Source organism: Arachis ipaensis, chromosome B6, assembly GCF_059453495.1.
Source record: "Arachis ipaensis isolate K30076 ecotype BB chromosome B6, ASM5945349v1, whole genome shotgun sequence".
In the NCBI taxonomy this organism is placed as follows: Eukaryota; Viridiplantae; Streptophyta; class Magnoliopsida; order Fabales; family Fabaceae; genus Arachis; species Arachis ipaensis.
Window position 1 is genome coordinate 131,416,990 of NC_142441.1, and position 22,422 is coordinate 131,439,411.

The 22,422-nt window shown below is 32.2% G+C and overlaps 1 protein-coding gene across 1 annotated transcript; it reads left to right on the forward strand.

Annotated features, from left to right (window-relative positions):
* The first annotated feature begins 289 nt into the window (after positions 1–289).
* Positions 290–5,428, forward strand: LOC107604866 (U4/U6 small nuclear ribonucleoprotein Prp31 homolog). Its single transcript, XM_016306571.3, has 8 exons — positions 290–496; positions 608–673; positions 782–919; positions 1,232–2,124; positions 2,229–2,299; positions 3,085–3,187; positions 3,332–3,407; positions 4,929–5,428. The coding sequence occupies exons 1-8, from the start codon at positions 494–496 to the stop codon at positions 5,034–5,036; spliced, it is 1,458 nt and encodes a 485-aa protein (XP_016162057.1). The 5' UTR covers positions 290–493; the 3' UTR covers positions 5,037–5,428.
* Positions 5,429–22,422: the final 16,994 nt, after the last annotated feature.

Here is a 22,422-nt window from a genome sequence, read left to right on the forward strand (position 1 = left end):
CCTTACCGCTGCATCCCCTTCTGCCATGACGAAGAAGAAGACCGGAAATGTCGCCAGAGCTCTCTGCGATCATCAGAGCTCTCTTCCGACTACCAATCAGCGTTTTCTGTTCAATGTGACGTCATTCTTTTATAGTTGGATGATTTTGTCAAATTTTAAAATTTGTCGGGAGTTATTTTATCAATAACAAAAGTCAGGTACCATTTTATCAGCACTAAAATCTTTCCGTACCGATTTAGTATTTATCTCTTTTAAAAATAATAAATTGTATTTTATTTTATAAATATATATTATTGAAAACTAACATTATTTTAATCGTAAGTAGCAATCATCAAGAAAATTCTTGAATGAGAGAGCTGAGGAAACTGCGACAGCTTCAAGAGGAGAGGCTGGCTTATTATTAAAAACCAGATCATTTCTAGCAATCCAAATTCTCCATTGAAGGAAGCTAGAGAAACAAGACTGTGTTCATCCGTTGCTGCTTCCAACCACAATGGTTTGTTCCCTTCTTTCTGTTCCTTTTTCTAAAGCAATTTAGTTTTTTTTTTACTTTGAACACAGTACTAAGATGGCAAATTTAGGTTTTTTCTTTCTCGATTGGTTGCAGGCTACCCTTGCCGATTCTTTTCTTGCTGACCTCGATGAACTCTCTGATAACGAGGCTGAAATTCCGGTGAGTACAACATTCTATTTCTTATCTATCTGAAATAATTTTATTTTATTTTTTTATTTTTAAAATTTAAGGATTGATGAACTAGGTGGTGTATCTTCTGTCTTTCAGGAGGATAATGAGGTCGATGCAGCAGATATGGAAGAAGATATTGATGGGGACCTGGCTGACCTAGAGAATCTCAACTATGATGACTTGGATAGTGTTTCCAAGTTGCAGAAAACCCAGAGATACATTGATATTATGCAGGTTAGTTTGTATTCTATAGTTTCTATTATTCTGCAGTTGCCGAATTGCGCCGAATTGGGATATACATTACTACCTTTATATAGTTGGCATTGAATTGTTGATTCTTCTAAGCTTTTTGCGAATTGCAGCTGAAGCTATTGACTTCATCATCCCCCCCAAAAAAATTGTTGTATATGCAATATTGTTGTTTTATTCTCTCCGTTTTCGCCTCCTATCCTTCAGTGCCTATTACTTTACACCATCATCTCAGTTTTCCCCCTGATTAAGTATATAAGGCTTGTAACTCGGGTTAACATTATTCTATCGTGGCAGAAAGTGGAAGAAGCCCTTCAAAAGGGTACAGAAGTGTCAATTCAAGGAGTAGATCTAGAAGATGATCCTGAATACCAATTGATTGTTGAATGCAATGCCCTGTCGGTAGACATTGAGAATGAAATTGTGATTATCCACAATTTTATTCGTGATAAGTATCGCTTGAAATTTCCAGAGCTTGAGTCACTGGTTCATCACCCAATTGACTATGCTCGTGTTGTTAAGAAGATAGGAAATGAAATGGATCTTACTCTTGTTGATCTAGAAGGGCTTTTGCCTTCCGCAATTATCATGGTTGTCTCAGTTACAGCGTCAACTACAACTGGCAAGCCTCTACCAGAAGATGTCCTCAGTAAGACAATTGAAGCATGTGATCGAGCTCTTGCTCTTGATTCAGCAAAGAAAAAAGTTCTTGACTTTGTCGAGAGTAGAATGGGGTACATTGCACCTAATCTTTCTACTATAGTTGGGAGTGCTGTTGCAGCTAAACTCATGGGGACAGCTGGTGGTCTAGTAGCTCTAGCAAAGATGCCTGCCTGCAACGTTCAGCTTCTAGGTGCCAAGAAAAAGAATCTTGCTGGGTTTTCCACTGCAACATCCCAGTTTCGCATAGGATACATTGAGCAAACAGAAATATTTCAGACTACTCCTCCTCCTCTTAGGATGCGAGCGTGCCGACTCCTGGCTGCAAAGTCTACACTTGCAGCACGAGTAGATTCAATACGTGGGGATCCATCTGGGAAAACTGGGAGGCTCTTCAAGGACGAGATCCACAAAAAAATTGAGAAGTGGCAGGAGCCCCCTCCTGCCAAGCAACCCAAACCGCTCCCTGTTCCTGATTCCGAGCCTAAAAAGAAGAGAGGTGGTCGCCGCCTTAGGAAGATGAAAGAAAGGTTATCATAGTTTTAAAGTTGCCTATACTGAATTTTCAGGTTGCTGTGTTTTTAATTTTTTCCCCTTTTATATTGGATTCATGACCCTGCAATTCTTATGACAGGTATGCAGTAACAGACATGAGAAAGTTGGCCAACAGGATGCAGTTTGGTGTTCCTGAAGAGAGCTCTTTAGGTAATTTTTACAAAATTTCACATACACAGACAGCACAGTAATCCCGATGTGATTTTTTTGCAATGCAGTATATTTGTTATTTGATGAAAATCTATCTGTCTATTATGCTGCATAAGTTTCTATAGTGATTGGACAGAGAGAATAAAAAGAGAATTAATCCAGGTTTAATTCCAAGTATAGTAGAAGTTTGAAATGAATACTGCTCTAGCCAAATAGCCCAGGAAATGTGACTAGAGCCATAATTAGTTAATTACTAACACAACCTAACCAATTAAGCATAATTACCATTTACACGTATATATGTAGCGAATTCTATGATGGCTGTTATTATGGTGGTTGTGGTGGCTATGAAATTTTGGCAACACTTAATTCTATGATGGCTATTATTAAGGTCGTATTTTTTTACCATTTGGCAACACTTTTTAATTTGAAAATAAAGAAAAAAGTAAACGTCGTGATCAAATTAAAAAGTGTAATTTAATTTTAGCTACATTTTTTAAGAGTAGTTAAATTTTTTATAGCCACCATATCTATCATAATACTATGGTGAAGAGGCCTTTTGGGTGACTAGAATGCAGAGTGGTGATTTTGTGGTGCACAATCTGCCACATTGTTATTTTTAATGACAACACTTTTTAATCTACAATTATTAGAAGCGTTACCTATATATACATATATAGTACAGAATGTAGTATAAAAGTCTCTGGAAATTTAGTTTTGTCTGTTTATTTTGTTCTCCAAGTATTTTGACCTTTTGAAAATGATTTGTTGCTTTTGCATTATAGGGGATGGTCTAGGTGAGGGTTACGGAATGCTTGGTCAGGCTGGCAGTGGCAAGCTTCGTGTGTCAGTTGGGCCTAGCAAACTTGCTGCAAAAGTTGCTAAGAGGTTAGCCCTGTTAGATCCTTCAATTTTATGCATGTAGTTATGTTTTAGTTATTTGATTGTTTTTTGTCACTAGACACTGCATCATCATTCTATTTATCTAACTGATCAACTATGTTTCTGATGGACTGTTTTTTTATTTATTAGATTCAAGGAAAAGAATTATGGCAGCAGTGGTGCTACATCTGGTTTGACCTCAAGTTTGGCCTTTACACCAGTTCAGGTTAGTGATTTTAGAAAAATATCGAGGTAAACTTATTGCATGAGACGAGTATTTCTAATCTCCTTAAGATATGGAAACAAAACATTTAGGGGCCAATTGGTTTGATCATTTTCATTTCTATTTTCAATAAAAATGAAAATATGATTGGTTACATATTTTAAAAAATGCAACACAACTGAAAATGGCATTTTCTTGTTTCTGGAATTTTCCCTTGTAAGAGTTGAAAATGTTTTCAACTCAAAAGGAGGTGATTTCATTCTTTCAATGATCATGTGCACTGTTTGAACCTTCGTTACTGCATAGGTGTTCCTTTTTTCTTTTTGTTTTAATCCCTCTGTACTACGTTCTCTATTCTCTCATCAAATGTCAAATCCCTCTTCTTTTTTTTTTTTTTTTTACATCAGGCATATTTTCAACCTTTATTTTGTTTTTATTTGAGGGACTTAACTACTGCACATTGTCTTTAAAAAAAATTCTAATTGACAATTTAGTCATCATTCATCAATTAGAAAAAATAGACATTTTATAAAATTAATTGTTAACTTAAAAAAAATAAATTGATTAACTAAATTGTACACTTAATAAAAATATAATACATTAACTGAAAATCTTTTATTCTTTAGTAATAAATATAATTTTTAATTTTAATGATAAAAAAGATCAATCAAACATATTTCATTATTTTTCTATTTGGAAATAAAATTCATTTTAGCCAACCAATTTCATTTTCAAAAATCTAAGAATCTGAAAATGAAAACGATTTTCAGAAAATGAAAATAGCAAATAAAAATAGAAAATATTTCACAAACCAATCAGCTTCTTATTTTCCTTTAGAATACTTAGCATCACTTATCACTGTTCCTGTTGATTTTATCCCCTTTTTTTTCATAACTAGCTGCAACATTGTAAATTGCATGAAATGGATACGGAAAGTTATATCCAGCAGAATAGGGCCTACTTAGTAGTTAGTAGTAGTAATTCAGTTTGCCTGTCAACAAGTATTCTCTTGGTATTGCTACAGTTGTTACTCTTTAGGTTATTCTTAATACCTAATATATTGGTTTTGAATAGATTTTGTGGTAGTTTGGTCAATGAACTTTAGCAAAAGTGTCAGGACTGTTGTCCTTTTGAGTTTCATTTATGGTTGCCTAGCTTTTTTTTTAAGAAATATCCTGAAAGATTGAGTAATGAGGCCATTATGTGATTTTGCTTTGCCTTCATTATTAGCATATTCTATTATCATGCATGTATTTGATGTTGGTTGAAGTGAAGGATTCTTAGACACATGCAAATAAATAACACACCTAATCTCTGTAAAATTGAGTCTGAAAGTACTGCACTCTTGTTTAGGCCTCCTGCTTGAAAGAAATACCTTTTTCTAATATAATATATTTACATATATCTGGCCACTATTTAGCTTATGGATGATGGATTATTTGATCTTAAACAGCTTCTTAATCCAAATAACTCGAATATAGTTCAATAATCTTTCTTTAAATTCATGTTCAATATTATTTGCAGGGGATTGAGCTGACAAATCCACAGGCTCACGCACACCACCTTGGTAGTGGAACTCAAAGCACTTACTTCTCTGAAACCGGAACCTTCTCGAAGATCAAGAGGACTTGAAACCCTGCACCAGTACAAACTCTTGCTGTGTCTCTAAATTGTTGCTGCTACACATAACTAGGAGCTTATTGATCCTGATGGATGTTAACTAGTTAGTTTCATGTCCAAGCCCAGTTGGGAGAGTTACCATGAATATGAGATGGAATTTGGCTAAATATGGGAAATTTGAATTTTTCTCCCATGCCTAAGGATGTTGCTTCAGTTTTGGGTTTGGAAGGTCATCACTAGAGTAGCATTAGGTCTCTGAAGTACATCATCGAAGCGTTTTAGTTAAAAGGTTTAGAATGCTGATAAAATTATTTATGAAAAAACAAAATTAATATTGTATCCATAAAAAATGGTTTGATTGACAAAAATATTAAAATATTAAATTTTTGTTGACTTCATTAAAATTTAACGTTGAGTTTTCAAATACATTTTTTATATCATCTATCAAGTAGCAGTGTAGCATATTTATCTCTATTTCTCTGAGATTCACGCTATTAATCGAATTTTCTTTAATCGAATTTTTGTGTTGTGTGCTTCATTAATTTCTCAATTAACGCTATTCCCGCATGAATATGATCAAATCTAGGGTTTTAGCTCTAATTTGTATTTTTCGTTGCTATTCTTATTTGTTTCTTTGTGGTTTATTATGTGTTTGTCAATTCGAAGTGAAGCTGCTAAAAAATTATATAAACATATGAATCTAAGAGTTTAATTTTAATACATTCATAATATAAATTTTTTACTAAGTTCTCTAGTTATATTTCATTTATGGAGACGTAAAATGTAGTTCTTTTTTGTGATATGATGTTATATAATTAGATGTATGTATAAAATTATTTTATGCTACTTGTATATCAAAATTAAATTCATGAATCTAATTATATGTCAATATAAAATTATTTACTCTTTATCAAAATTAAACTATTTTTAAGAGTTTAATTTTGATGTACTAACAGTATAAAATATTTTACACAGTAGTGTAATTATAAGCGTTATCTTAGATGATCATTCACGCGATTAATATAAAAGTAGTTATTTTTACTAACATAACGTTATGTGATTAGATACATATATAAAATAATTTTACATTGATAATGTATTAAAATTAAATTTATTTTTTAATTCTAAAAAAAACTGAAGAACCAAAACAAGGTGGTTTTATGTCCTTAGGTAATATAAAGAAAATGGTTAAAATGAAAAAGCTGAAAATTTGGAACTCTACTAGAATTGGACTAATTTTGTAGTAATGGATATGGAAGAAGATGGTCTACAATACAGTATAAGCCCATAATTAGGCCAATGCTACGGTGAGGAAAGTGATTTTTTTTCCTCACCTACTAAAATATGTTGGAGGAAGAAAAAAAGAAACACGTGAAATGTTGGTTCGTCATTGTCCGGCAAATGCTGTGGCAAAGTGATATGAAATGTGGGTCAGATTTAAGTTATAGAAGCTAATTTTTTTCTTTCTTTGTGAATGTGTGGGGCAAAAAAAATTAATGATAAGAATTATTATAAAAACACTATGAATAATAATAATAATAATAATAATAATAATTTCAAACGTTCTCTCATCGTTTTTCTAAATTTTTTTCAAATAAGCTTTTGACACGGCTAAATTATTCTCATTAGGTATATTTCATTCTTTATATATATTTTTTATATTATTCAGTTAGTGTGAGTAGTAAAAAATATTATATTTTTATTGTTGATTATTCAATTTCTTATGTTAAATATAATTAAAAGTCTATATGTTTAATTTTAAATATTTTATTGTTATTGTTAACGTAACAGAAATTTTTTTTGTATTTTTTAAATTAAAATAATTGGTTGGTGTTATTAATAAATATATTGAGTTGTTAAGTTGATATTATTGTTGTTGCTGATGCTAATAAGAACAATTTTATTTTTGCATATAATAATAATCAAATTATTTTAGTCTATTTAATATTATAATTTTATAAATAATAATAATAATAATAATAATAATAATTTTTGTTTTAATATTACAATGTTTTAATATTATAATTTTTGTTTTAATAATAATAAACAAGTAAGAATGTTCCTAGTTTTACTAAAATTGAATATAATAGTAATTCTTAAGCTCATTTTTTTTGTTGAATAAAAAATTCTCATATTTTTTATTGATTATTTTTGTTGTTCTATTTATTATTATAATAAGTCCCATAAAGTTTTGAAGCAAACACCATTTTTTGGGCAAATCACAATAATAAGCCAAGGGTAGTAATATTTTACACGAATCAGCCAAAACGAAAACTGTTTCATGAATCCACCAATGCACGTGTATATGTAGTTCGAACTAGCTAAATTCGAACTCTATTTCTACATAATTCGAACCAACTGGGTTCGAATTATACACAAACACACGCACACACTAATTCGAACCAACTTGGTTCGAATTATACACAAACACACGCACACACTAATTCGAACCAGCTTATTTCGAATTACACACACAGTAATTCATGGTATAATTCGAATTATGCTATTAAAAAATTAATAATTTATTAAAAAAAATTTATTAAAAAATTTATTAAAAAATTAATAATTTAAAAATTAAAAAATATATATTTTATTTCATACCTTAAAAAAAGCTAACAAAATATTTAATTACGAGACTTCTTTAAAATATTAATGAGCTATCAATTCGAATTCCATACGTCACGAAAAAAATTCGAATTCCATACAATACTTTTCTGTCCATTTTTAATAACTCATGAATATTTTTTAATAAATTTTTTAATAAATTTATTTAAATTATACTACAAAAATTTTTTTATCCTATGCAAAACAATTTTTAAAAAATGGCTTAAAAATGTTAGGAGTACTATAAAAATTTGTAATGTTCTAATAACTTAGGTAAATACATGCATGTACTCAAATTTTAAATAAAATATTCTACATAGTCAATAATAATTTAGAAATAAAAGAAAATATTTTATTCCATATAAAATAATTAAAAAATATATTTTATTCTATACAAAATAATTTTAAAAAATGGCTTAAAAGATGTTATGAGTACTATAAAAGTTTGTAATATTCTAGTGATTTAGGTAAATATATGATAAAAATATTTTTTCTTTAATTTCTAAATTATTAGTGACTATGTAGAATATTTCTTTAATGTCTTAAGCCATTAGGACATTACAAATTTTTATAGTACTTCTAACACTTTTTAAGCCATTTTTTAAATTATTTTGCATAGAATAAAATATTTTTTTGTGGTATAATTTAAATAAATTTATTAAAAAATATTCATGAGCTATCAAGAATGGACAGAAGAGTATTGTATAGAATTCGAATTGCTCACCATATAATTTTTTTTTGATGACTGAAATAAACTAAACAAAGAAAAACAAAACAAATAAAACAAGGAACTGCTTAAATAGAGGGACAGTCCCATTTAAGACTACTCTTAAATTCCTCCCAAGGTAAAAGAAGCTCCACATGTGAAAGTTGTAACTTCATCGTCATCTTTGCCATAGTATCTGCCACCGTGTTTGCATCTCTCATAATCAAACGAAAGTCAACACGCCAATTCCAATGCATGATATCTCTTATTTTGAGCACCAATAGATCAATAAGCCCAAAACCATCTTGAGTAACAAGATTAAATGCTTCCACACAATCTGTCTCACAAATAACATCTCGTTGACCCACATCTCAAGCTAAGAGATATCCTCTCCAAATGGCAAATAATTCTCCTTGAATAATACTATTACTCTCAATCATTCCCAAACACCCCTTTTGCCAACTCCCATTACAATCTCTAATAACACAAGCAAAACCAACACTATCACCCGAACCAAAATAACTAGCATCACAATTAATCTTAAAAGTACCAATGGATGGGGGATTCCAAAAACCATTTAGAGTAGAGGGAAGAGACATACGTTGTAATTCAAAAATATTCCTAAGCTCCTTTTCTGAAGATAATGCCAGACAAATCACTTTTTTCGGAGGCCAAGTTTCATGAGGATTAAAGATGTCATTATTCCTTGCTCACCATATCCACCAAAGTCCCGAAAAGAACTTGAACGTATGCTCTCTGCTATGATACAAGAACCAGTTCTTCAAATCCAAAGGATGACAAGAAATATCCAACCTATGTCAGACAAGCTGAGCTTTTGGACAATCCTGAATACAATGTAAAACCGATTCCTGGCTAGAAAGACATCTTGGACACCTATCTGATGACGACATCCCTCTTCTAAAGCGAAAACTTGCAGTAGAAAGAGCCTCCTTAAGACACAACCAAGCCAAAAACTTATGCTTTTCCAGAACAAGCTGACGCCAAAGCCAAAGCCAATTCTCCCGCTCCTCCCAACCAAATAGCTGCTTACACAACCAAAAGTAACCATTGCGTGAGTCATAGACTTTGGCAGGAGACCCACACCAATACCAACCCACTTCCGGACCTGCTTGTTCATCTGGATTGTAAGAGAGAATATTACCTTTTAGATTTTGAGATAAAGGAGAATAAGGAGTATCCAAATGGCACCTACCAACCGACCAAATATCCTGTATCCGGAGATTCGAATCAGAAATGTGAACATAGTCCATCTCATTAGATAACCGTCCTTCTCTCCTCCAGCTAGAAAACCAAAAATTCTGGTTCAAATCTCCAATACACCAAGCAAATCCATCCTTCAACACTTCCCAAACCTTGCAAAGACACCTCCAAATGGGAGAGTCATTGTTCTTAGGATAACTAAAACAGTCATATAGAGATGATCGGTATTTGGCATCCAACAATTGGACCCATAGCTTGTTTGGCTGCTGGAAAAAAGTCCAAACTAGCTTCCCAAGAAGAGCAATATTTACACAATAAGGATCTCTAACCCCCAAACCTCCATATTTTTTTGGAGTAACCAGTACCTTCCAACTAACGAGATTCAATCATCTTCCATCAACTTGTCCTTTCCAAAGAAAATTCCTCATCATAGACTCCAATTTACTAATGATTCCTTTGAAAAAATAGAGACCTGCATCTGGTACGTGGGAATAGCGGCTGCAACAGAATTAACCAAGCAGAGTCTACCAGCTCGATTGAGTAAATTCCCTTTCCAGCTTGCTAGCCTACTCCAAATCTTATCCAGGACACCATTGAAAGCTGAACGAGTCACCCTAGAATGGCTAAGGGTAACTCCAAGATACCTGCCCAAATCTTGGACAAATCTGATAGAGGATACCCCAGTGAAAATCTCTTTCCTTGTTGCAGAGACATTCTTGGAGCAAAGCGCTTTAGACTTTTCCACATTAATCTTCATCCCAGATGCTTTGCAAAAAGTCTCTAAAACCAACATCACATTTTGCACTTGTCTCTTTGTAGCTTTACAGAACAGAAGCAAGTCATCTGCAAACATTAAGTGGGATATTCTTGGTCCCCCTCTAGAAATAGCAACCGGCTTCCACAAGCCTAAATCAACCTGATGACTAATAAAGCATGCCAATCGCTCCATACATAGCACAAAAAGATAGGGTGACATAGGGTCTCCTTATCTAAGACCTCGACTAGGAGTAAAGTCATTCAGACAATTTCCATTCCAAATAATAGATAAGGAAGAAGCAATGACACAATTCATAATCAAATAAATTGTAGGAATAGGAAAACCAAAGCTCTTTAGGGTATGAGCTAAAAACCTCCAATCAACTCTGTCATAAGCTTTTTCCAGATCAATCTTAAAGACCAGTGTGCCTTTCTTTGATTTAGTCTTCTTCATAAAGTGGAGAACTTCTTGAGCAATAATGATGTTGTCAGGAGTTCCTTGTCCCGGAATAAATCCTCCTTGAAGCGGGCCAACAATCTCCGCAAGATGAGGACAAAGCCTATTAACAAGGACCTTCGTGATGATCTTGTAAACTACATTGCAGAGACTAATCGGTCTGAAATCTTTCATAGATACCGGTGATTCAACCTTTGGAATAAGAACCAGTAAAGTCTCCAACATTCTCGGATCAAGAGTAACACCGGAGAATGCCTGCTTAACCATCTTCCAAACATCAAGACCAATGATCTCCCAATATTCTTTGAAGAAGAAAGCTTGAAACCCATCAGGACCCGGAGCTTTAAAAGAGTTTATGTGAAAAACAGCTGTTCTGACTTTCTCCATAGTAACTGGTGCCGTAAGATTATTGCAAGCTTCCACATTCAGAGAAGGAAGAGGCACATCACCAAGGCAACCCAAATCAACATCATCCAAATGACAGAATAAACTTTTATAGAAAGACTCTGCTTCTTGACTCAGAACTTCTGGATTAGTTTTCCACACTCCATCCTTGAGAAAAAGGCCATGAATCTTATTATGCTTCCTTCGCGCAAGAGTTTGAATATGAAAGAATCTTGTATTCCTATCCCCGAACCTTACCCACTGCTCTCTGGACTTTTGGAACCAGAGGAGCTCTTCTTGCACTAGAGTATTATTATAATCATCAAGTAACTGTTGTTCTTTTTGACACAAATAAATACTATCCACCATTTTCAACCGCTTTTGTAAATAATTAATCTGCAGCTCTAATTCACATTTCTTAACAAAAATGTTACCAAATACCTTCGAGTTAAACTCTAGTGAATTATTCTGTACTTCCGAAAGCTTGCCATGAATCCCTCTATTACCAGACCACCATGACTGATTCACAATATCCATATACCCAGGACGAGTAGCCCAAGCAGCAACAAATCGGAAAGGTCGATTCCCTTTAGGCTGAGGACGACCTTTACAATGCACCAGAATAGGGCAATGATCAGATTGAAACCTATTTAAAACTTCTGCATAAGCCTCTGAAAAGATAGATAACCAACTACTATTTATACAGACTCGATCAAGCTTTTTTGCCACGTCAACATAATTTTTTACCCTTCTGTACCAAGAAAATTGCCTCCCAATAGTCTTCAGATCAAACAAACCACTATCCCCTAATGAAGTAGCAAACATGTCTGCTCTTTGATGAGAAAATTGACAGCCCTTAGATTCATGAGAAAATTTGACTTCATTAAAATCACCAAGAACAATCCAAGGTCCTTGAAAACCCATGGATTGTGCAATAAGATAATTCCAAAGGAGAACCCTTTTATTAAATTGAGGACTACCATAAATACCACTACACCTCCAAATTAAATTATCAAATTGAACCTCAACAGTAACACCCTGATTAAAAGCATCAATGAACTTACAACAAACACCCTTCATAGAGGATAGAAACCAAATACCTCCCTTATGCCCCTCTGCTTCTACTATACCAACAGAGTGATACCCCAACCTTTTCCAAAACAATTTTAAATGCTGAAAAGGGGAGTGAGTTTCAACCACAATAAAGAAAACATGTTTAAATTTTCTAACAAGTTCCTTACAATGCACCCGGGCTAACTTATTAGAAGCACCCCTAATATTCCAAACAATCATATTTAAACTATCCATAAATAATAGGGACAGAATAAATAAGAATATAAACTCTAAACAGAATTACCAACCTCAATAGGTGGTTTGTCCTGCGATACTGGCACACTCTGATCCTCAATAATTGCCACCTTTGGACCCCCTAACACTGCACCTGCCATACTTTCATCTACTAAGGTTTTCTCCGTTGTACCACCATTTTTATCAACTGGCGAGTTCTGCAGGGAGGAAGGCCGATGACGCTTCCGTAGAGAAATTCCACGATGTGCAGGAGTTCTGCACGATGGAGATGGCACAATTTCATGTTTTTCTCGCTTCCCCATCTTAATGCCAATTGATTTACCTCCATCACCATGCAAATTGGGCCTTGGAACCCTTCTCGAACCATACTTGTGCTGCTTTTCATCTTGGTCCTTCAAACCTGATGACTGGCCCATTGTGAATTTTTCCTTATGCAGCACTTGTTGCCAGCCCTCTCCATCATCCATGCATGCCTCATTAACATGACCATCAGGCAGTGAGGAGCCAATGATTTCGTAACCACATCCTTCCCTTTAACAACTCGTAATTTCTCACCCAAATTACGAGAATTCTCACCCAAATCACGAGCTTCTGATCCAGCCTCTTTATGAAGCTCATGATTGTTGAGTGGCACTAGTGTCGGAGCTTCATTATTTTTTCCATCACCAAAGGAATTTCTGTTTCCTTCCAAGGACTCTTTCTCCATGCACAACGATTTATCATGCCCATACCGTGCACAAGTAGCACAAATCAACTCTAAACTCTCGTACTCCACTTCATGAGTCACACCCTCCACTATAATATGTTTGATTACAGACAACTCAAGATTAATTTGAACACAAGCTCGGGCATATTTTCCTCTTTCTGCAAGCTTAGTGGCCAAATCTACTTTCACCGGAACCCCTATTGCAGAAGCAATTCGCAGCATTGCTTGTTCCTGGTAGCACCAAATTGGAAGTCCCGAGATTCGAATCCATACCAGCGTTGATCCAAAGAATTTTTTGCATGGCCTAAAATCCACATCCCATGGCTTTACTACAACATAGTGACCGTCTATCAACCACGGGCCACCAAGAATGACTTTCTCACGATCCGCAGCAACATCAAATTTAACCAAAAAATACCCAAACCCCACATCCAACAAATCAAACCCTCCTTTGATGTGCCATACTATCCGAAGCTTATACATGAGAGCCGTGTAGCCATAATTCTTATCCAGCACCTTGATCACGATAGCTTCCTTATAAGGTTCAGCTAGACAGCTCTTTGTCTCCTTAGTAAAACTGATACTTGGTGGGCGAGAATCACCTGCTTACCTGTCACCGTCGCGATACCATCCCCAGATAAAGACCCTACTAATGCAAAGGCCTTAGACTTTTCTGCACCAATGACCTTATGCTCACCATATAATTTGAATCAGAGTGATTCAAACTTCTCCATGCGTAATTCGAATCATGTAATATCTCACCATATAATTTAAATAATTTTATTAAAAAATTATCATGAATATTTTTATTCTAAACAAAATAATTTAAAAAATGGCTTAAAAAATATTAGAAGTACTATAAAAATTTGTAATATTCTAATGACTTAGGACATTAAAGAAATACTCCACATAGTCACTAATAATTTAGAAATTAAAGAAAAAATATTTTTATCATGTATTTACCTAAATCACTAGAATATTACAAATTTTTATAGTACTCATAACATCTTTTAAGCCATTTTTTAAAATTATTTTGTATAGAATAAAATATATTTTTTAATTATTTAGTATGAAATAAAATATTTTCTTCCATTTCTAAATTATTATTGACTATGTAGAATATTTTATTTAAAATTTGAGTACATGCATGTATTTATCTAAGTTATTAGAACATTACAAATTTTTATAGTACTCCTAATATTTTTTAAGCCATTTTTTTAAATTATTTTGCATAGGATAAAATATTTTTTGTAGTATAATTTAAAAAAAATTATTAAAAAAATTTATTAAAAAATATTCATGAGCTATTAAAAATGGATAGAAAAATATTATATGGAATTCGAATTGATAGTTCATTAATATTTTAAAGAAGTCTTGTAATTAAATATTTTGTTAGCTTTTTTTTAACGTATGAAATAAAATATATATTTTTTTAATTTTTAAATTATTAATTTTTTTAATAAATTTTTAATAAAATTTTTTTAATAAATTATTAATTTTTTTAACAGCATAATTCGAATTATACCATGAATTACTGTGTGTAATTCGAACCAAGCTGGTTTGAATTAGTGTGTGCATGTGTTTGTATATAATTCGAACCCAACTGGTTCGAATTATGTAGAAATGGAGTTCGAATTTAGCTGGTTCGAACTACATATAAACGTGCATTGGTGGATTCATGAAGCAGTTTTCGTTTTGGCTGATTCACGTAAATTATTTTCTCACTTGACTTATTTCTATTTTTTGCCCCCATTTTTTATTCAAAAAACAGCTCAAGAATTAGGATTTAGATTTTCTAAATTTTGAAACTTATTTTAGAGAGTAAAGTATGATTTTTCACCATTTATTTCATAGGTGGGACCAAGAGAAAACATGAAAGAAAAAATATTCAATGATGAGAGATTTAACTTTATCCTCTAAAATTAAAATCTAAAATTTAGAGGATCTAAATTCTAAAAATTATTATTATATGCAAAACTAACTCTAATTAATAAACTATAGTCTTGCGTACATTTCATATCACTCTACAAATACTATAGCACCTGCCGGACAAAAAAAAAATATTCCACCTATTTTTTTCTCCTTTCTCCAACACATTTCAACAAGGTGAGAAAAAAAAATCACTTTCCTCACCGTAGCATTACCCAATTAATTAAATAGTGTGTTTTTTTTATATGAAATTTTTTTTTGAACATGGTTTCTGAAAAACGGACCGGATTGCCGGGGTCGGATGAACGAAAACCAAAAGTTTTGCGATTCAGTCCAACAAATAAAACCGCCAAGTTAGAAACTGCTTAAAACCGTTGAACTGGCCGGCAGGACTGAACCGTGTTTTCCGAAAACGACGTCGTTTGTTAGAAAAAGAAAGGGAAAAGTCCTCAGTCCTCTCATCACTCTCGGTTTCTCTTCACTTCACGTCTTCACCCTCAAAAAGAAGAGCTCTTCCTCTTTCCCCCAAAAAAACTCCTAGTCTCCTCCACGGCCGCTGCCGTCCGTCGCGCCCAAAAGCTTCGTCTGTTCGTCGTGCTCCAGCCCCTCTCCTCATTCCCCTGTTCCTCGTCCGTTCTTCTCGCTGCTCAGTCGCTCTTTGCCCGCCGTCTCTCGTTGTGCTCGTCGCCTGGTTGCCGTCGTCCGTCGTGCTCGTCCCTCGAAGGTAATGGCTTCTTGTCCGTCGTGCTCGTCGAAGCTTCTTCGTTTTTTTTTTCATTTTTTTCAGAAATCATATTGAAATACTGAATGATTAGCTTTAGCTCTGCACACTGCTGTAGTTCTTCGTTTTTTTTTTTTAATTTTTTGTTTAGAAATCATATTAACAATCCTCAATGCTCACTGCTCACTGGTCAGTGGTCACTCCTCATTCCTCAATGTTCAGAAATCATTTTTTGTTCTTCGTTTTGAATTTTTAATGGCTACTCTGAGTTTGTTTTGTTCAGAAGCCAATTTTTTGTGCTCAATGCTCATGCTCTTAAGTATTGTTCTGTTTTTGTTTTTAAGGCCGTGCTTGGAAGAGGTGATTGATTTTTTACTCTGATTGCATGTCAATTGAACTCTACGCTATGAGAAAGGTGTGTTTGTTTATTAAAACTTAAAAAGGAGAATGGGACTTGTGATTGTAATAATCTTAAGGAGAGCAACGAGAAGTTTTTATTTTGCAATGTAAAGGGTCTCTATGCATTTGGTATCTTTGATGGCCATAGAGGTATTCAATAGCAATCCACGATCTATCTATATTTTGTTTGATCTAAATTCCAGAATAAATTATTACTATTTGAGCATGCAAATACTTCATTTTAATTACTGAGACTTCCTTTTATGATTTACGTTGGCAACTTTGTTGAAGTAAGACAAATGCAATGCCTTGGGTGTTGAAAAGTTGTAGAAAATTGTAAAAATTTCCAATAGTAATATAACAAGTAACTAATGAAACCTTTGCACATTAAAAAAATGTTAAACTTTGCAATAGAATATGCTTATGAACTAATGGCAATTGATGCACTTCTTTTATTGTGCTGCATGGTTGTGACTTGGGAGCTCTTTGATGTTATCTCTATTCGTAGGAATTTGCATTATATGTAAAGATAAGTTATTGGAGGAGAATCCTATTCTCATTTTCTTGATTCAGTTCATCTCAAAGATAAGTTACTGCACTCGTAGTCAAGAATAAACTATTTGTTTTCAACATAGGTGATTGTAGGGCAATATTATATAGTGTTGGTAATCCCATTGATGCAGTGCTTTAAATTTGGATAATATTTTAAGGTTTATATTAGATTATAATTATGTTTTAGTGTGTTTATCTATATTTTATTTATAATTTTTTTATAAAAGAGTTATTATGGTTGAACTGGTTAAATCAGTAAACCAGGAGCTCATTTAAAGATTTGTCATTGGCCAATAGGTCTGCATGCACAAGGTGAAATTCGAATTTCGGACACTTGCTTAAGCGAATGAGTGAACTGACTACTCGACCAATTCAAGTTGGTTGACTGGTCTGATTTTTAAAACCTTGGATTTGATGAATAATAAAATTTATAGAAAAATCTAAGGGTTAGATTTTATGGTGCATAAATCGGACATTCTTATTTGTATTATAATAATTTTTTTTTATTTGTACAGCAAATCAGCACATTTATTTTATTTTTTTCAAATTTGTATGTTTAAAAAAATTTAAAATAAAAAAGAATCTGACCTTTAGATTTGCATGATAAAAAAAATTTTGAAAGTCACAAATTTGTGATTTCTACATTAAAAAAACACACCAAGTTGTTCAACCAAAAAAAAAAAAAAAACACTTAACATTGGTGGAAAATACTAGTGGAAGGGCAACACCAGATTTAAAAAGTGCCAGAATTGCTGCTCCCTTGATCAGTTCTCCACTTCTTACTCAGACCCTCATTTCTCTCTAGTCTTCAGAATTCAGATCCGTGCTCTTCAGCGAACTCTCAATCTACTTCATCCTTTTCTCTTCTGTTCTGTTGTTCTTCCTTTCTTCCCTTCTCTCTGCCTGCCGCCACGACCCGTCATTCCGCCTACTTACGTGTCCCCTCACTCCGCCGCTGCCTCCCTTCCGCTCACTTGTTCGTATTCCTAACTTATCTCCTTCGCTCTTTCTTTTTCCTGCCTTGCGAGTTGCTTGTGTTCTTACCTTGCTTCTGTAATTTTTCATTATTGTTTCAGACTATCTGTTGCTTAATTGCTTCGATCTTTTTGTTGCTTCTGTAAACTTAAACACTTAATCTGTAATTTTGTAATTTTCTTTTTCTTCTTTTGCTTCTGTTAGTGGCATGATTTGGCATGTTAACTTGTTCTTGTTGTTGCTCTTACGATATGATATTATTGAGACTTGTGATATTTTATCTTATATTTGTATTTGTTTTTGAGATCTGTGCTACATCTTATGAGACCATGAGAGAATGATACTTTGGTTGATGGTGTTGAAGCTTTAATTTTTGTGTATTTTTGGATTTACATGAGACTAAATATTGAATTGAATGCAAACACTCAACCATCCTTCTCCGTCTTTTACGATTGGGGGATTTTGGAATTCTCATTGTCAACAATAAACCAACAATAGTATCATCCATGACTTTCACTTGCCTTATGAATTTTTTATTTATATGTTTTCTTTTCCTTTAAATTTAAGTTGGACTAGCTAAGACTTTAAAAAACTTAATACAGAGGCTCAAGAGGCAAAAAGCACTGCAGAAACAAAAAGGAAAACGATAATCCCTAGCAAGTCGGAAGAAGAAACAGGTTGTGCGGAAAAGTGTGATGAATCGGAAATTAGGAGGAGGAAGGCAGCCCACAGGAACTCCATCGCTGGCTTGGTCCTGTCTTGTCGTTGTTTGCTCTCTTCTTGGTGGTGCCTCTATTGTCCATAATATCTACAAACCCAATCTTGTAAGCTTCATTCTTCACTTTAACAATCTATGTATGTTTTCATTTGTGAATGCTTCATCTTTGTCATAATGCATAAGGACTTTGTTTACTTGCTTGAAACCTATACTAAATAAAAATATCTATCCACATTTTAGACCACGGCTGACTAACCAATTTACTATAACAACAACAAAGCCTTATTCCACTAGATAGGGTTGAGTACGTGGATCAAATGAGCTACTGTGCGCCATCTGCCTATCATATATCATGTTTACAGTCAAATGTGCTAACCATTGATGGAATAACGCTCTTTACAAGATATACATACTATATATATAGATATCCTTTGATTTATTTACTATCCAAAGTACAGGAGGGTGAATTTTAGAGGATCTAGATCTATTTGTTATAGTGTTGTTAAATCTTCCTTTTTTATCCCTATGTAGACATTACCTCCGGTTGATGAAATTGGTGGGACCAAGCAGAAACTAGATGAGAAAGAATGATCATCTCTCTCTGTCGATTCTGTTATATTGGTATGAAGATGACCAAAATTTTTGGGCCCAAAGTTGCTTTCTGTGCCAGTAAGCCTGAGATACAATTGTTCTCTTTATATTGTTTCTTTTTTTTTTATTGTATTAGTTTGATGGAGAAGTTTCATTTATCTTAATCTTGTTTCTAAGGAGCGTGGATTAATGTGTTAAGGATGAGCACTGCTCTGCCCTGACCATAAAGCAAGGAAGTTTACAGGAGCATTACAATGTATTTTAGATATTTTAGAGCCTGATCTATTTTTAAAAAGAAATAAGCATTCTTCTTGTTTTGATATTTTAGAGCCTGATCTATTTTTAAAAAGAAATAAGCATTCTTCTTGTTTTGATTCTTTTGAATTCTTCTCTCTGTATGTATTGAGAATTAGGTTTCTGTGGAGTGTTTCTAATTTTGTATCTCCATCTTTGCCACATATATCTAAATAAAGAAAAAGAAGGATATATAAATAGCATAATACTGTTGCAATTTCATACTTTACATATAGAGTGGATACCCCACATGTAGAGTCTATCCGAAATGGACAATAGGAATCTTTAATTTCGTTCCATGAATTGAGTTCTAACAGAGAATAGCTCCAAATAGGTTACAGCACACCATTTATAGAGACCTTACTCCCTGCAGTGACTATGTAGTCATCATTGCACACGTCATACCTTAAACAACCAGCATGAAGTTGTAGCGGCTCCTAATCGCCTCTCCGAGGAGAACTTGAGAGAACAATAGGATATGATAAGGTATTCTCAGCACCGGTTGTTGGATTCCACAAGATGAAGATGAGAGGTGTGCTTTTTTCATCATGAAGTTTAAAAAATAATATGAAGTCCCTGCATGAACATGGAATCTTAGTCTAGGCATGTTGATAAGGTAGAGGAAGCTGATGATGAGTAATTCATGTGTTTACATCTACCCATTTCCCTCATGGTTATGGGTGATTGTAGCTAGATCAAAATCTGCATGAGACTCGGGTGTTTGAGATAAGAGATTTAGCAGAGAGCATTGCAGGTTCTTATTGTTCTCCAAAATAGTAGCCAAAGACTCTCTGGCACTATTTTGGCCCTTTATATGTTACCACTAACTTTGCATGTGATGGATTTTATGATTGGTTTTATAATGGAGTGGGGATGGTAATCTTACTCGTTTTATAGGGGGTCAAGCATCCTTAATACTATTTTTATATATATTGTTCTTCTTCTAGGTAGTTTCACCATTACCACGATTTGCTGCGGTTTAATTCCATCACTGACTGAGAACAAGAGATTGTGCAAAATGAAGGAATCCCAGAAATGGGGTTCCGCTGCATTGCATATTTTATTTTCAAAACATAAGAACCCATTTTAAGGGTAAATTTCGTAGATAAATAAATTGAGAGAAAAAATTACATAGATGTCTTAAATTAATTGGATTCGAATTAACAGGAGCAGTACTACATCGAAATGAGTAGATTCAATTTCGTAAGAAACATGTCTGAACTCATGCAGTCCATAATAAATCGAAGCAAAATGATTCCATTTATGGGATAAGCTAGACAGTAGTAAATCGATATAATATGTTTGATTTACTATAGAGAGTGCTTCAAATAAATCGAATCTATTTGATTCGAATTACTATCATTAAGTGTTTATTTTTTTGTGGAATTACTATTTAAATAGTGCTTCAAATAAATCATATTGTGGTATACAAAATTAATAAATTAATTTATTTAATTTAAATTAAAAATACAAATATACTCAAATTTTTTCTCTCAATCCATTTATCTATGAAATTTGCTCCAATTTTAAATTAGTAAACTTTAGCATTTAGGTTTATGATTTAAGATTTAGAATTAAAAGCTTATGATTTAGAATCTAAAATTTAAGATAAACAAAATAATTTTTAAAAAGATTAAAATTGGATGAAAAAAATTAGTTATCTAATATTATTTTTTATTATTACTAGAAGCTAAACATGTACTAATCTGTTCAGCTGCTTTTCTATTATTTTTAAAAAAATAATTTTTATATTTTAATATTAAAAAATATTTATCTGACATTAATAATTAAGAAAATCAAATAATAAATTATTTAAAAATAAAAATAAAATATTATTTAACATATAAAATATATAAAATAAATAAATTTGAATTAAATTAAGTAAAATTCAAAATTAATATGTTGCTATTACATATAACAAAATCAAGATGAGAATTTATAAATATTATTTACAAAGTAGTTATTTATAAATGTTATTAATTTTATTTATTTTTTTTAATTTTATTTAATTTGAAGCAAATTTAAAAAATTTTAAATCCAAAACTTTCTAGCTCTATGAATAATTCTCGGCAGAAACTCACCTGCAGTCGACTTCACATGAAGTTGTTTTTGGATGGATGACACGTGTTATCATTTGATTTAAAAAAAACGGTTTATTTTATACAAATGATTTAATTAAAAAACAATTGATATAGCTATGATGCTAAATTTTACACCGTATTTTATTTTAAAAACAAATTGATGAATTTAAATTGAGAAATTGTAGTTAATTGTTTACTATATAATTTTTTTAACCAAAAATATAATTAAAAATTATTAAAAAAACAAAATTATCTAATATATTAGACCAGCTCAATGTTAATCAGGTTTTTTTCTATTATAAAATATAAAAAAAATTAATTCTAAAAAAAATCTTGTTATTTTTTAGGATTTAATTTTTTTATTGTGTTTTCGTAAAGTTTGCACAAAATTCACCTATCAGATTGACTAAACTTATTTATTTACGTAAAATTTGTTTATGGACTCAACAAATTTATTTACATTTTAATATGATTTGAATTGTATTAGTATATTTTTATTTTTTAATCAATTTAATTTTATTTAAATAATTAGAATTTTAAATTATAAAATTTGTATTAGTTTGTAATTTAAAATTTAAATAGATATAATTTAAATTAATGATTTATAAAATTGTATGTATTCATATTATTGTACATTTGTACTCATATGATTAATTATATTTATTCGATTTAAAAAAATAATGGTTGTTAATTTTTTTATTTAAATATATTCATATTATTTTTAAATTAAAAGAATATACTTATTTAAAATAATATGAGTACGTTTATTTAAATTTAAAAAATTTTAAAATAACAAGAGTATATTTATTTAAAATAATACGAATATATTTATTTAAATTAAAAAAATAAAATAATAAGAATAAATTTATTTAAAAAATTTTAATTTAAAAATAATATAAGTGTATTTATTTGTTAGTTAAAAATTAACAACCGTTATTTTAAAAAAAAATCAAATAAATATAATTAATCATATGAGTACAATAATACGAATACATA

What these genes read in the sequence shown, in the direction of transcription:
- LOC107604866 (XM_016306571.3), top strand. An exon ending in GATACATTGATATTATGCAG is followed by an intron (nt 920 to 1,231) that starts GTTAGTTTGTAT and finishes CTATCGTGGCAG; the next exon opens with AAAGTGGAAGAAGCCCTTCA. An exon ending in CTTAGGAAGATGAAAGAAAG is followed by an intron (nt 2,125 to 2,228) that starts GTTATCATAGTT and finishes TTCTTATGACAG; the next exon opens with GTATGCAGTAACAGACATGA.